The following is a 13363-nucleotide window of genomic DNA, read 5'->3' on the forward strand; positions in this document are numbered from 1 at the left end:
CACCTTTTGCAACTCTAACGTCTGACAGCATCCTATAACAAAGCCAAGCCACAAATAAAAATACGAGGACACCCAAAAAAACAAAAAATTCCCACATTGACGGCAGGCAAGGTCCTACCATGTGTGTGCCACGGTGAACCGCCTCTGTTTGTGAATGTTGTTGTTCAGAAGCATCCGTCGGAGGAGGCGCGGGGAGTTCCGTGGTGACAGCCGGGGGGAAATGGAGGAGGGCGAGCGCCGGTGCCCCCGGGGTCGCTCCTGCTGCAGGAGGTTCTCCCTCAGGATCTTCACCAGGTCCTCGTTCAGCCCGACATGCTTGGGCATGGGCGGCACTGCCAGCGTGTCCTGGTGGCCCACGGCCGCTTGCTGGGCCATCCTCACGCTTCGCCCTTCCTTCTCCCGCTGCTGGGGGCAAAAACAAAAAAATGTCCACTAATCCAGCGGTAAACTCCCCAGGACAGGGGAGAGCAAGGGTGAGCGAACGAACTCTGGGCGTCTCTGCGGACCCCGCACGGGCTGCTCGCCGTACAAACGAGTGATTGGAATTAATCTGCGAAAGAGCAGGAGAGCGGAAGATTGCGTGCTCCTGTCAGGACAACTGCCGAGCTGTGATGGTGTGCTTGTGAGAGAGGAGCGAGAGAGAGAGAGAGAGAGAGAGAGGGAGAGAGAGAGAGAGAGGATGGGAGGGTGGGAGGGAGGAGAGACAGAGCAAGCTGTCGATCTGCAGCGCTTCACTAACTGCTGACTGCAAGCCACTTCGCTAAAGAGCTATTCAAATTGTGTGTGTGTGTGTGTGTGTGTGTGTGTGTGTGAAGGGTATGGAGTAAGCGGCCACTGCTGCCAAGAAACAACTTTTCTTTTTTTTCTTCCTCTCCCTATGTTGTTTGTCTGTGTAAATCCCACAAATTTATGACAAGGATGTGTGTGCGTGTGCGTGAAGAAGCAAGAAAACAGCGTGTGTATTTGCTCATCCTTTGATCACTGAGCAGCTGTCCTAAATATGATTTTATTATGTAGACTTTGTGCTGCCAAACATTTCACAAGAAGAAATGCCTCACGAGGAAAGGATACACAAAGATTAATGAATCCTGACAGGAGCTGGCTATAAATATTACTTATGATCATCACAGCATGATTATTTTAATAACAACTAGCTGTAGGACAGAAAAAAGTATATAATATCTCTACCATGTATCCTAGAAAACAATGAAAAGGAGCACAAACCGAGACTTTTACTAAAAGTGACAGTTAACCCAAAAATGTAAATTCTGCCTTCATTTTGTTCCAACCTGTATGGCTTATTCTTCTGTGGAACATAAAATAAGATATTCTGGTAAATTTCTCACTCTCAGTAGGTCTTTTCTCAAAGGAAATGGAAATCAAAGGGCTCCAATTGTATTAATTTTTTGGGGGGTTCCCAATGTTCTTTTAAATATAATTTTGTTCTCTGTATTAGTCATACAGGTTTGGAATGACATGATGGTGAGGAAATAATGTCAGGATTCTCATTTTTGGGTGAACTATCAATTAAAAGGATACCCTAGTACGTTTTCATTTTAAAACACATACATTTTGCTATGGTTACGCCTGTCATCTACACTATGCTGGCATTTTTACACCTCGAAAAAGGAGACTTTTGAAAATGCTTCAGACCCTGTTTCAGATAGAAAACTTCTGGGTTGCACTTCAGTGTAAACGGACCAAAACGGACACTTGACAACGAAGGCATGGCTGCCACATTACGCTATTGGAACGCGACAATAACTTTGTTTCATTTCCCGAAAGCATTGTAATTGTTAATTTAATTGTAGAGACCATTGGTGGCTATTGTACTACAATGCTTTTGTGAAACGCAGCCCAGAACCGTTTCTCTCAACGGCTCTGTAACATACCAGCCTCGACGGCCACGTAAACAATAACACAGAGATGGAACTGCATGCTTTGTGGTCCTTTTTAGCAGCCGTTGTGCAGTTCAACACTGTATTGTCTAATACTGCAGCTGTCTACATGCGCAAAAGGCAGCTGTTTACATTTGTATAAGCATGCCCAGTGTGCATGAATGGTCATGTGACATGCGTTTTCAGTCGTGCAGTGTAGACAGATCGTTTCTGAAATGGAATAGAAATGCCAGTGTAAATGAGGATCATTTTCATTTTAAAACAAAAACGCCCTAGTGTAAACCAGGCCTACGATTTGTCTCCAAAGAAAAGCCACAGCAGTCTTCCATAGAGCTTCAGAGATCTCAACCATGTCTCAAACTGTGATCAGTCTGCAGTCAAAATCATTATGAACCAATTTGTAAGCAAATTCTTCCAATTCCAAATATGCTATCAACATCAACTTATTTTGTTTATAGTTGTATTTGTGGTAGACTTTGATCAATGATCTTTGATCATCCTGGAGGTGATCATTGGCTGAGCCTTTGCCATTCTGGTTATTCTTCTATCCATTTTGATGGTTGTCTTCCGTTTTCTTCCACGTCTCTCTGGTTTTGCTCTCCATTTTAAGGCACTGGAGATCATTTTAGCTGAACAGCCTATCATTTTTTGCACCTCTTTATAGGTTTTCCCCTCTCTAATCAACTTTTTAATCAAAGTACGCTGTTCTTCTGAACAATGTCTTGAACGACCCATTTTCCTCAGCTTTCAAATGCATGTTCAACAAGTGTTGGCTTCATCCTTAAATAGGGGCCACCTGATTCACACCTGTTTCTTCACAAAATTGATGACCTCAGTGATTGAATGCCACACTGCTATTTTTTTGAACACACCCCTTTCAACTAATTCAACTAATTGCCCAATTGCACAGCCTTAAGAGCATGCATATCATGAATGCTGGGTCTCATTTGTTTTCTGAGAATCTACTGAACCTACTGGTAACTTGTTTGCCACGTAGCAATAAAAAAATATACGAAAAACCTTGATTATTCTGGTTAGTCACATTGTACTGCTATTATTTTGAACAATACTGTATATAGGTGGGTACATGGTGGTCATAAAGGGATGGACATGGTCACAAACAATGCTCAGGTAGGCCATGCCATTTAAACAATGCCCAATTGGCACTAAGGGGCCTCATCCCCACGCCATTACACCACCACCACCAGCCTGCACAGTGGTAACAAGGCATGATGGATCCATGTTCTCATTCTGTTTACGCCAAATTCTGACTCTACCATCTGAATGTTTCTGAATCAACAGAAATCGAGACTCGTCAGACCAGGCAACATTTTTCCAGTCTTCGACTGTCCAATTTTGGTGAGCTCGTGCAAATGGTAGCCTCTTTTTTCTATTTGTAGTGGAGATGAGTGGTACCCGGTGGGGTCTTCTGCTGTTGAAGCCCATCCGCCCCAAGGTTGTGCATGTTGTGGCTTTACAAATGCTTTGCTGCATACCTTGGTTTTAACTAATTATTATTTTAGTCAAAGTTGCTCTTCTATCAGCTTGAATCCGTCGGCCCATTCTCCTCTGACCTCTAGCATCAACAAGGCATTTTCGACCACAGGACTGCCGCATACTGGATGTTTTTCCCTTTTCACACCATTCTTTGTAAACCCTAGAAATGGTTGTGCGTGAAAATCCCAGTAACTGAGCAGATTGTGAAATACTCAGACCGGGCCGTCTGGCACCAACAACCATGCCACACTCCAAATTGCTTAAATCACCTTTCTTTCCCATTCTGACATTCAGTTTGGAGTTCAGGAGATTGTCTTGTCCAGGACCACACCCCTAAATGCATTGAAGCAACTACCATGTGATTGGTTGATTACAGTGGTGGAATGCAAATACTTCGTTACTTTACTTAAGTACATTTTTCACGTATCTGTACTTTACCTAAGTAGAATCAATAGTGCATACTTTTTACTTTTACTTCGTTACATTTTGCAGTGAATATTTTACTTTCTACTCCACTACATTTCTACAACGTTTCGTTACATTTTCTGATCAGTTTCAGGGCTCAAGATTAAGGTTTGTTTGGATAATTAATGGATAAAAATAGGCTATTGTATGAACTGACAGTTGCGCTGTTGACAATCGCGCAGCTTCTCGAGGAGGAATGGAAACAAACCAAAGCCACTCGTATAGAGAAACTTAGTAACATACTGCAGTAAATATTCAAAATGTGAAGGTTTTTATATTTTATAACGTATAATACAGTTAAAAAAACATCACACGACATGACCAAGAGTGCTGTTTACCTGAATACCATCACGACTGAAAAGTGACACTGATTTCATGACAGTTCCACAAACAATTAATTAAAATTAGTCACTTACATTTTATATGCAAATATATGTAAACTGCTTTTGTTCTATTACAGCAGCGAAAATATTTCCAAGATCAGATCATATTTCCACATCAGAACCACAACGCATCTCACAGCAATAGTGTGTTAATGAATGATTCAGCGTTTGAATGAATTGGTTGAATCAAAGATTCAATGACCTGTTCGTAAACGACTGCCTCATTCATTAACGAATCAGCCGTTTGAACGAACCGACTCCTTGACTCACTCATTAAGACCTGCCGCCACCTACTGGTAGTTTATTTTCATGTTTAAACATTCTTTCCAACATTTCTTATTGTATTAAAAATATATAGTTAAAACAATCTCATAACATTATTTAATGCAGTTGTAATTTGTCAGTGTAAATTATTTTATTTAACAACCATATAGCGTTATTCTAATTTAATTTATTGATCAAATTTAAGAATATAAAAGAAAAGCTGAAGCATATCCTATATTTAAGATTAATCCTCATAAATATGAAGATTTAAATACATCAAAGCTGATGAAAATGTTAATTTTGAATATTGACATTTAACTCTGCAGATCACCCTGATATTGTGAGTCAGAATATAAACTGGGCAACAGATGATACGCACAATTAGCCTACATTAACCCAAAACTAACTTAATTAAACCGCCACAGCCCATACTGTTTTCTTCTTTTTAATTATTAGAATATAGACATTAAAGGACAACTCCGGCGAATTTTTAATTGCAACGCATTACAGTTAATAACTAGAGCCCCCCCACCCCCTCAGCTAAAACGGCAGCTTTGGGAGCATACATGTAAAGGGTGTCTTTGTGCCTCTTAACAGACACAAAATGCAATTAAAATGTCTTTCCAACATGAACAGGTCCCTCACATGACAACGAGATGCGTTTAGCCAAGCCATTGTTTAAATTCACCTGTTTTAGCCGGCTAGCTGTGTCTCGTGCTGAAGCAGTACTGCAACAGGTGGCTAAAAGCATAAAAAGTAGCATAAAAGTGGCTAAAACGGGTGGATTGTGACATTTATAAAATTCACGGGCGGGGATGCGGGCGGATAATTAACTCTGTGCGGACGGGTAGTAGCGCAGATGAAAAATATGTGCAATATTTCTGTGGCAAAGTGAACGAGAGAGAGCGAGAGCGAGACAGAGAGAGAGAGAGAGAGAGAGAGAGAGAGAGAGAGAGAGAGAGAGAGAGAGAGAGACCGGGCGTGATTGTGAATGAGCGTCACCTGCGAGCCACACCGGTCTCGAGTCCTCTGAGGGAGCTCGGAGGCATATAAGGACGAGAGATCACCAGACCTGGATTTGACGTTGAGTTGTGTTTACGTTTTATTATGTGTGTGCGCGTGGCAGATATCCGTGAGGGGATACCCACGTTACTTTCGTTTTGTTTGGTTAAAGTCTTTTAAATGTTTGCCGGTTCCCGCCTCCTTCTTCCCCCCTCGAACATACTGTATTACAATTTCTATGTCCAAATTACCATTACACATTCACGCAACAATGATATGCCATTTGACCCATCACGTCACCACCACTGCGACATTGAAACTTCTGTTGATGCCTCTCGTAACCCAGAAGGAGCCAGCGTTGCAGGAGTAGCAATGGATGAAGTAAAAGTAAAGTTGGTGAGTGGAGTATATGAAATTGTTGACGAGTCTTTAAAGGCACTTTAACCTGTTTCATTAGCCCATTCATGACGCTATTGTGATGTTGAGAGAGGTGCAGGATACAAAAATAAAGCATTTTAATTTGAATGATTTTAGCGTGTGTGATTTATCGCGGGCACGGGTCGGGTAACGGGACAAATTTTAACGGGTCTGGGTGGGTGCGGATTTAATTTTGATATTTTCACGTGTCACAGATCGGATCTGGTGCTAAACCTTGCGGGTACGGGCGGGGGCGGGGGCGGGGTACGGGCGGGGGCGGGGTACGGGCCGGTGTGCCCAAATGGAAGGATAAATAAAGTTTACATTACCTCCACAGTGGCTGCACCCATTTTTAACCACGGAATGGCATTTTTTTCAACCGGCCCGGCTGTGTTGTGTCTGTGTAAGTTAGTCAAGTGTTCGCTGCAAATTTTCACAATTCGGAAAGGCACAAACGCGAACAATTTCTTCTTCACTCGTGACCCCGATCGGATCATCACTCTAGTGATGTCCGGTCACGAACAAATTGTTCTTTTTAACCGGTTCTTTTGAACTGGTTCTTTTTAGTGAACCGGGTGACAGTTCACCAAATCGGACTGAATCGTTCTAAACGGTTCGCGTCTCAAATCAGCGCTGATCACACAAGTTACTTTAGTTACTCACTTTCTGACATGAGTGACAGCCCCTCCGAATTGAAATAAACGAATGTCTTGAATTATATGTTGTAAATCCAACCGTTCACTGAACTGAGTCATGTTTTGCTGAAAGATCTGATGAACTCACGAGCCGCTGATACTAAGCATGCGCGAGTAACTGAACGAGCAGCGGTTCTCATCGGATCAGCAGTACAGAATCGAAAAATGTTTCTCTCGGACAATTTCAATACTGAGGGCCGACGAGCCGATGAGCAGAGCCTCTTTTTACACTTTTTACACACAATTTTTCCGGCTACCGCTGAGTCCCCGCGGGACTTCAACACGAAACACATCTAGCCGCCTAAAACAGGTGAATTTAAACAATGGCTAAGTGGCTAAACGCATCTCGTTGTCTTGTAAGGGCCCTGTTCATGTTGGACAGACATTTTAATTGCATTTTGTGTCTGTTAAGAGGCACAAAGACACCCTTTACGTTATGCCCCCAAAGCTGCCGTTTTAGCTAAAGGGGGGGCTCTGGGCATTAACTGTAATAACTCTGTGTTGCAAGCACCAATCTGTTTTTTGTTTTGTTTTTTTTCTATAGACTGTACTCACAAAGGTATAAAGATCAACTTAAAAATTCGCCGGAGTTGTCCTTTAAGAGAATAAATTGTTATACAAGTACTTTTACTTTTAATGCTAAAAGTACATTTAAAATCAAGTACTTTTTTTACTTTTACTTAAGTAGGATTGTCGTTGTAGTACTTCTACTTTTACTTAAGTAAATATGGCTCTGGTTATTTGTACTTTTACTTAAGTACTGAGATTCAGTACTTCCTCCACCACTGGTTGATTAGATAATAGCATTAATGAGAAATTGAACAGGTGTTCCTAATAATCCTTTAGGTGAGTATATATATATATATATATATATATATATATATATATATATATATACTTATATATATATTAGGGATGCACGATATTATCGGCACGACATCGGAATCGGCCGATAAACGCTTAAAATATAAAAATCGGCATCGGTCGATATGAAAACATTATGCCGATATGCCTTGCCGATATGATAACGTGTTGATGTGTGCCTGCAATAACTCACGTGTGCAAGGAGTGTTACAGCGATAAGACCATGTCAGCACTGCAGTCATTGTTCAAGTGAAAACAAGAAAATACATTGCATGTACAGTGATTTATATTGACTGTTTTTAAATGCTGCCTTGAATTTCTTAATGCACGTACAGAAGGACGTGACCGTCAGCAGCAGATTTGCCACGTTTTCACAACAAAACTAGCCCAAAACAAGCCCAATCGCGTCTCCCCAGTCCCACTCTCTAGCACGTGCGGCAGCCTCCACAGCAGCAGAAGCTCCTCCAGGTCCTAGTGCCCTTCAGCTAGACCGCTATATATTTATACATGTAGTGGGTGCGCTGTTGTTACACTAATGCAATGAAAAGTAGAATACACAAATAAATTGAAGTTACTTCTTGTTCTGAATAAACAAATCAGTAATGATGTCATAAATCACAAGCATGACACTTGTAAATTAAATACTTTTATATACAGTGTATTAATCTGTAATAAAATTTTACGAAATGGATGATGAAAAATAATCCAAGGAGCTCTACAATAATTGTAGAATTAAAAGACAGCATCAATGGATGTCATGCCACCCCACTTCATGTGCACAAACGTTAAATCCAAAAATATAATATTTAGGTTACAGCTGCATCTGGGGTGAAAAATTACTGACTTTATTATTGTTATTTTCAGAGCTTTTAATATACTCTTATCATAAAAAACTTTATTAACATTTATTTATCTTCAACAAGAATCCTTTTAGTAAGGATACCTCAGAAATCTGAAACCAGAATGAAAAAAAATTTTGCTCAAAATGGTGTTGTTTCCAAACAAAGGGAAAAAATAAACATATATCGGCATCAGTATCGGCATCGGCCAAAATGAGCTGAAAAATATCGGCATATCGGATATCGGCAAAAATCCAATATCGTGCATCCCTAATATATATATATATATATATATATATATATATATATATATATATATATATATATATATATATATATATATATATATATATATATATGCGATTCGCTTAATCATTTGGCGAGTGCTCTGGCACATTATGGCTGCGGTCACATCATCCAGGTAGATGCTGCACATTGGTGGTTGTTCAAGAGATTCCCTTCTTCTATGTATAGCACTTTAAGTGTTATATAAATGTTACAGAAAATTGCTATATAAATGTAACAAAGTATTATTATTATTATTAAAAAAGTGATGTCAAGGAGTCCTGACCAAAAGGTCAAGTTGGGAACGAGAATGTGTTGGTTCAATGTAACTGATCAAATTTAATGCAACTTCCAATGCAATGTAAGTCACTTTGGATAAAAGTGTCTGCCAAATGCATAAATTAAATGAAAATCTCATCTTAGTAGCAAAGTTCATACTAAATCATAACTAAGATCTCCAAGTCTGTTACAGTAGAAAAGAGTAAGTATTAACATCTCTGTAAGATCTCTTTACTATCTGTTAACATTAGTGTGAAAATGCTAGTAAATTACGTAATTTACTACTTGCATTTTTCCCCAAGACACAGAAACGTATTGTCAATTATACAAAACATAATCATCATCCTAATAGACATCAAATGCATGCAACATTGCTTGTGTCAACAGTACTTCTCTGGCTGTCCATTTCACCTTCACTCACCTGAATCAACCCTTACTGAGTACCCAAAGCAATTTAAAGTGCACTTCTAACAGGGAGAATCCTCACTGTAAATGCATTAGGTTACTGTAAGTGTTTTGCTTAAGGGCACAATAGTAATTCAATGGGTGATTTAAAGCCTTTTAGTTTGCAGTGTATAGATCTTTAATCACTACAGCACACCACCCCCTGCTGACTGCAACAGACTGTCATTGGCTTCATAAAGCAAGAACCACATCACTAATAACAGATAACAAGTCTGCCCGGGACATTAAGATAACCCTCTGGGCTTTTTGGGAAGAGAAGCGTTTAGCATGGTTATGTTTCATTAGTTCACATCTGTCTGTCTGTGCACACTGTCAGCCTGCCAGCTGTTCTCAGAGAAAGACGTATTCACCTTTACTTCACTCAGTTTGAAAAACAAAAGCAAGAGACCATTTAATAACAAAAATAACAAAAAACATTTAATCCCATCGGGCTCAATAGTGACTGTGAATAATTTAAAACAATTAATCAACAATCTAAACGAATTAACAATCTAAATATGTTTTTGCAGATTGTCGTGTGACCAGAGCAGCTTACTTCTTGTTTGAACCATGATAAAATGATGGCTGTATCCTAGCTCCAAAACAAAAGGCTAGTAAAGTATGTTAACATAAAGATATGACAATTATTCCATTTTTTTGAGTGTTGTCATAGGATGAGTAAACATGTTGATGGCAACACTAATGACCGCTGGGACAATACACTGCATTTAGCTATACACTTACAATAAACTATCCATTTGCGGTTGTTAGAGAAGGCTGCACTAAAACGTTGCAATGACAAAATTGCAGTGAATAAGGCATTAAATAAAACAAATTAAATGTTACAAATAAGTTACAATATTGATGTTTTAATACTGGTTGCACTAATATAACAATTATGATATGTGTTACAACAAAGTAACAATTACGAAACATCTTTTATGTCTTTTATCTCAGTATTCTTATCAGTGTTATGTGTAATAGTAAGCCTAGAATGTGATGAAACAGTTTAAAATGTGGTAATTACTTGACTGATAGATTTTCTGATATTATATACAGCTCTGGAAAAAAAAATTAAGAGACCACTTAACATTGAGAAATCCATGTTAAGTGGTCTCAATTTTTTCCAGAGCTGTATATTAGACTGACCCATAAAACAAATTGTCACACACTTTTCCATAAAAAATTATTGATTATTTTAAAGGGGTACTAATGATGACAACCTTTAGATATTTTCATGTTCATGTTTTATTTCAAATAAAATTTGGGATTAAATGGGTTAAATATAAGCAACTAGGTAGATTGTCCGAGCTACTCTTTTCCATACAATCAAAATCACCATAAAATATTATAAAATACCTTTAGATGTGTTGCATGTAATAATGTGATGAACATCATTGGTTTGTATATATACACAAACGTTCAAAAGTTTGGGGTCAGTAAGACTTTTTTTTAAAGCTTTTTTTTTATTGATTGACAGTGACAGTAAAGACATTTATAATGTTATTGTAATGCCAATTCTAAATAAATGCTGTTCTTTTAAACTTTCTAAGAATCCTGAAAAAAAATAATTGCGGTTTCCACAAAAATATTAAGCAGCAGAACTGTTTTCCACTTTGATAATAGTAAGAAATGTTTCTTGAGCAACAAGTCAGCATATTAGAATGATTTCTGAAGGATTATGTGACACTGAAAACTGATGTTGAAAATTCAACTTTGCAATCACAGGAATACATTACATTTTAAAACATTAAAAAACAGTTATTATAAATATTACAGTATGTTTGAACAAATAAATGCAAGTGAGCATAAGAGATTTTTTTCAAAAACATCTTAAAAACCCCAAACTTTTGAATGGCAGCGGGCCAGTGAAATATCACACAAAAACACACACACACACACATATATGTTAGCAGAACCATGAACTATAAAAGCCAACAGGAAACACTCAATGCATTACAGCCAATCACAGTCTAAAGTGAGTAAGCATGGAGTTAAAAAGTCTTCATTAAATTATATTCATGTAATGCGAATACGACATCAGGGAGCACTTCAAGCTGCCCCCCCGAGCTGAAAATTGCGCTTTACTTGCCTAAGAGTGACTAAACCATGTCTGCATCACAGAAGGAACACCTTACTTAAGGAGGAACAACACCCAGGAAGACAGACAAAAATAGCTAAATGGACAGGATGATTGGTGACTGCACAAAGCCTGCAATTTGGTTGAAATGTGAGTAGTTCATTGTAAACAGAACCAAAGAAATCTGATGTCGAATCAGATGTGTTCATCCTTCTGGTTATGACAGACCAGGGCTCTGAACAGCCTATGCAAATGTGATGTTGAAGCTGTCATGATTATATTGTCTGCTATATTTGCTTCTTATTTATTAAAAAGGAAATTGGTTGACGAAACATTGATTAAAATTAAGATACAATTTATACAGAAACGAAATTCACTTTAAAGAAAAGATTCATACAAAACAAAAACTTAATGAAGTGGTCTAAATCATGTCTGACCCACTCCATGTCTCCCAATATATTGTGCATCTTATAAATGTAGCCTAACTTACTCATAATAATAATCAACATAAAAATAAAAAATAACAGTATAATATTTAAAAATAAATATGAAACTAAATGCGTTTTCTTTAATGACAACACGTATGACGTGGTCATACTCAATTCTAGTCAGAATATGAGTCTGATTCTGCTCCATTGGGTTGTGATTATTGGCGCGTGTTTTAACCGAACCAGGAGACACCTCAATTGGATAGACCTACAACCAATCAGAACAACTGAGTAAGTGTATGTTGAGCGACGCATAGTAGTGAGAAGTTCAATAATTTTACATACTCGGATCTTTGAATCTCATTCAGCAGAATTAACAAATCTTTTTTCCAAGTAATTTTGGCAGAATATAAATAAATGTCACATGTTAAATTCCTCAACACATCTAGTATTTAGGCAAACGTTGACTTACGCAACAGAATTGATTAGTTCACCTCTCGAGTCCCATAGGCTGAGTGCAGAAGATCCTGTACAGAGCCGATGACCTGTAGCGCACACACGGTCAACACAAAATGAACAAACCTCTCTGAGACAACTCGTTGTTCCCGAGTCATATTTAAGATTTAGTTCAAAAGGAACGTATCGTTCATGAACGACGCAACTGTACGCACGCTAGAAGAAGAAGATTAAGATGAGTGTAAACTTTACAGGTGTTGTACAAATTATTTAAGGATACACAGATTATTTACTAACACAATCATCATTTTTGAAAGAAATAGTAAAGCTGAATGCATATACGAACAAGTTCTCTGTTTAGGATTAGAACTAATTCAACCCAAGCGCTCTTTGGTGACGTGAATGATTACATTACGTTATCTGTCAATCATCGTATAAAGCCCACCCTGACAATTCGATTGGTCCGAACAGTTTCTGTTTAGGCTTAATACTACACAACAGATCAAGTCTAGACAGAACTGCCCGACCTCAAATTTTGTGGGCGGGGCTAAATTTGGCAGGCATCCAGGCTAAATAAAGTTAAAAATTTGGATATCGATTAGCTTTAGAAGGCCTTTATTAACCCCCTGGAGGTGTAAGATTAATTTTCGAATGATTGGTGCACTTTTTTGGGCTTAAAGGGGGGGTGAAATGCTGTTTCATGCATACTGAGCTTTTTACACCTTTAAAGACTTGGATTCCCATCCTAAACATAGACAAAGTTTCAAAAACTAATGTTGGACGTTTGATGGAGTATTTCTGTGTTAAAAATACTCCTTCCGGTTTCTCACAAGTTTCGGCGAGTTTTTTTCGAGTATGGGTCTATTTGACGTTAAATAGAGCGGAAGGTCCTTGTATGGGCTGTACAGGCTCTTCTCCCGGAAGGGTGCGCGCGCGCGTCACTAGAGGGAGAGAGAGGAAATGCACGCTGTAAACAGTCTCTCAGCTGCAGATCCAGTCGTCCGTGAACACTTATGTGGCGCGCCGTGCTCCACTTTATTCCTATGGGTGACGTCGAGCGACTTCAG

The 13363-nt window shown here is 38.7% G+C and overlaps 1 protein-coding gene across 6 annotated transcripts in view; it reads right to left on the bottom strand.

Annotated features, from left to right (window-relative positions):
- Positions 1 to 13363, bottom strand: part of LOC137038998 (3',5'-cyclic-AMP phosphodiesterase 4D-like) — a 181629-nt gene that overhangs the window by 108083 nt on the left and 60183 nt on the right. For 2 of the 6 annotated variants that reach the window (XM_067414101.1, XM_067414094.1), the window contains exon 1: positions 119 to 603. The exons of 3 other annotated variants lie outside the window; for them this stretch is intronic. In XM_067414101.1, the coding sequence (XP_067270202.1) occupies positions 119 to 375 (257 nt within the window). In that variant the 5' untranslated portion in view covers positions 376 to 603. Of the gene's footprint in view, positions 1 to 118; positions 604 to 13363 lie in introns of those variants that run through there. One more of the 6 variants, XM_067414095.1, reaches the window with a different exon arrangement.

Source organism: Pseudorasbora parva, chromosome 13 (assembly GCF_024679245.1).
Source record: "Pseudorasbora parva isolate DD20220531a chromosome 13, ASM2467924v1, whole genome shotgun sequence".
Lineage (NCBI taxonomy): Eukaryota > Metazoa > Chordata > Actinopteri > Cypriniformes > Gobionidae > Pseudorasbora > Pseudorasbora parva.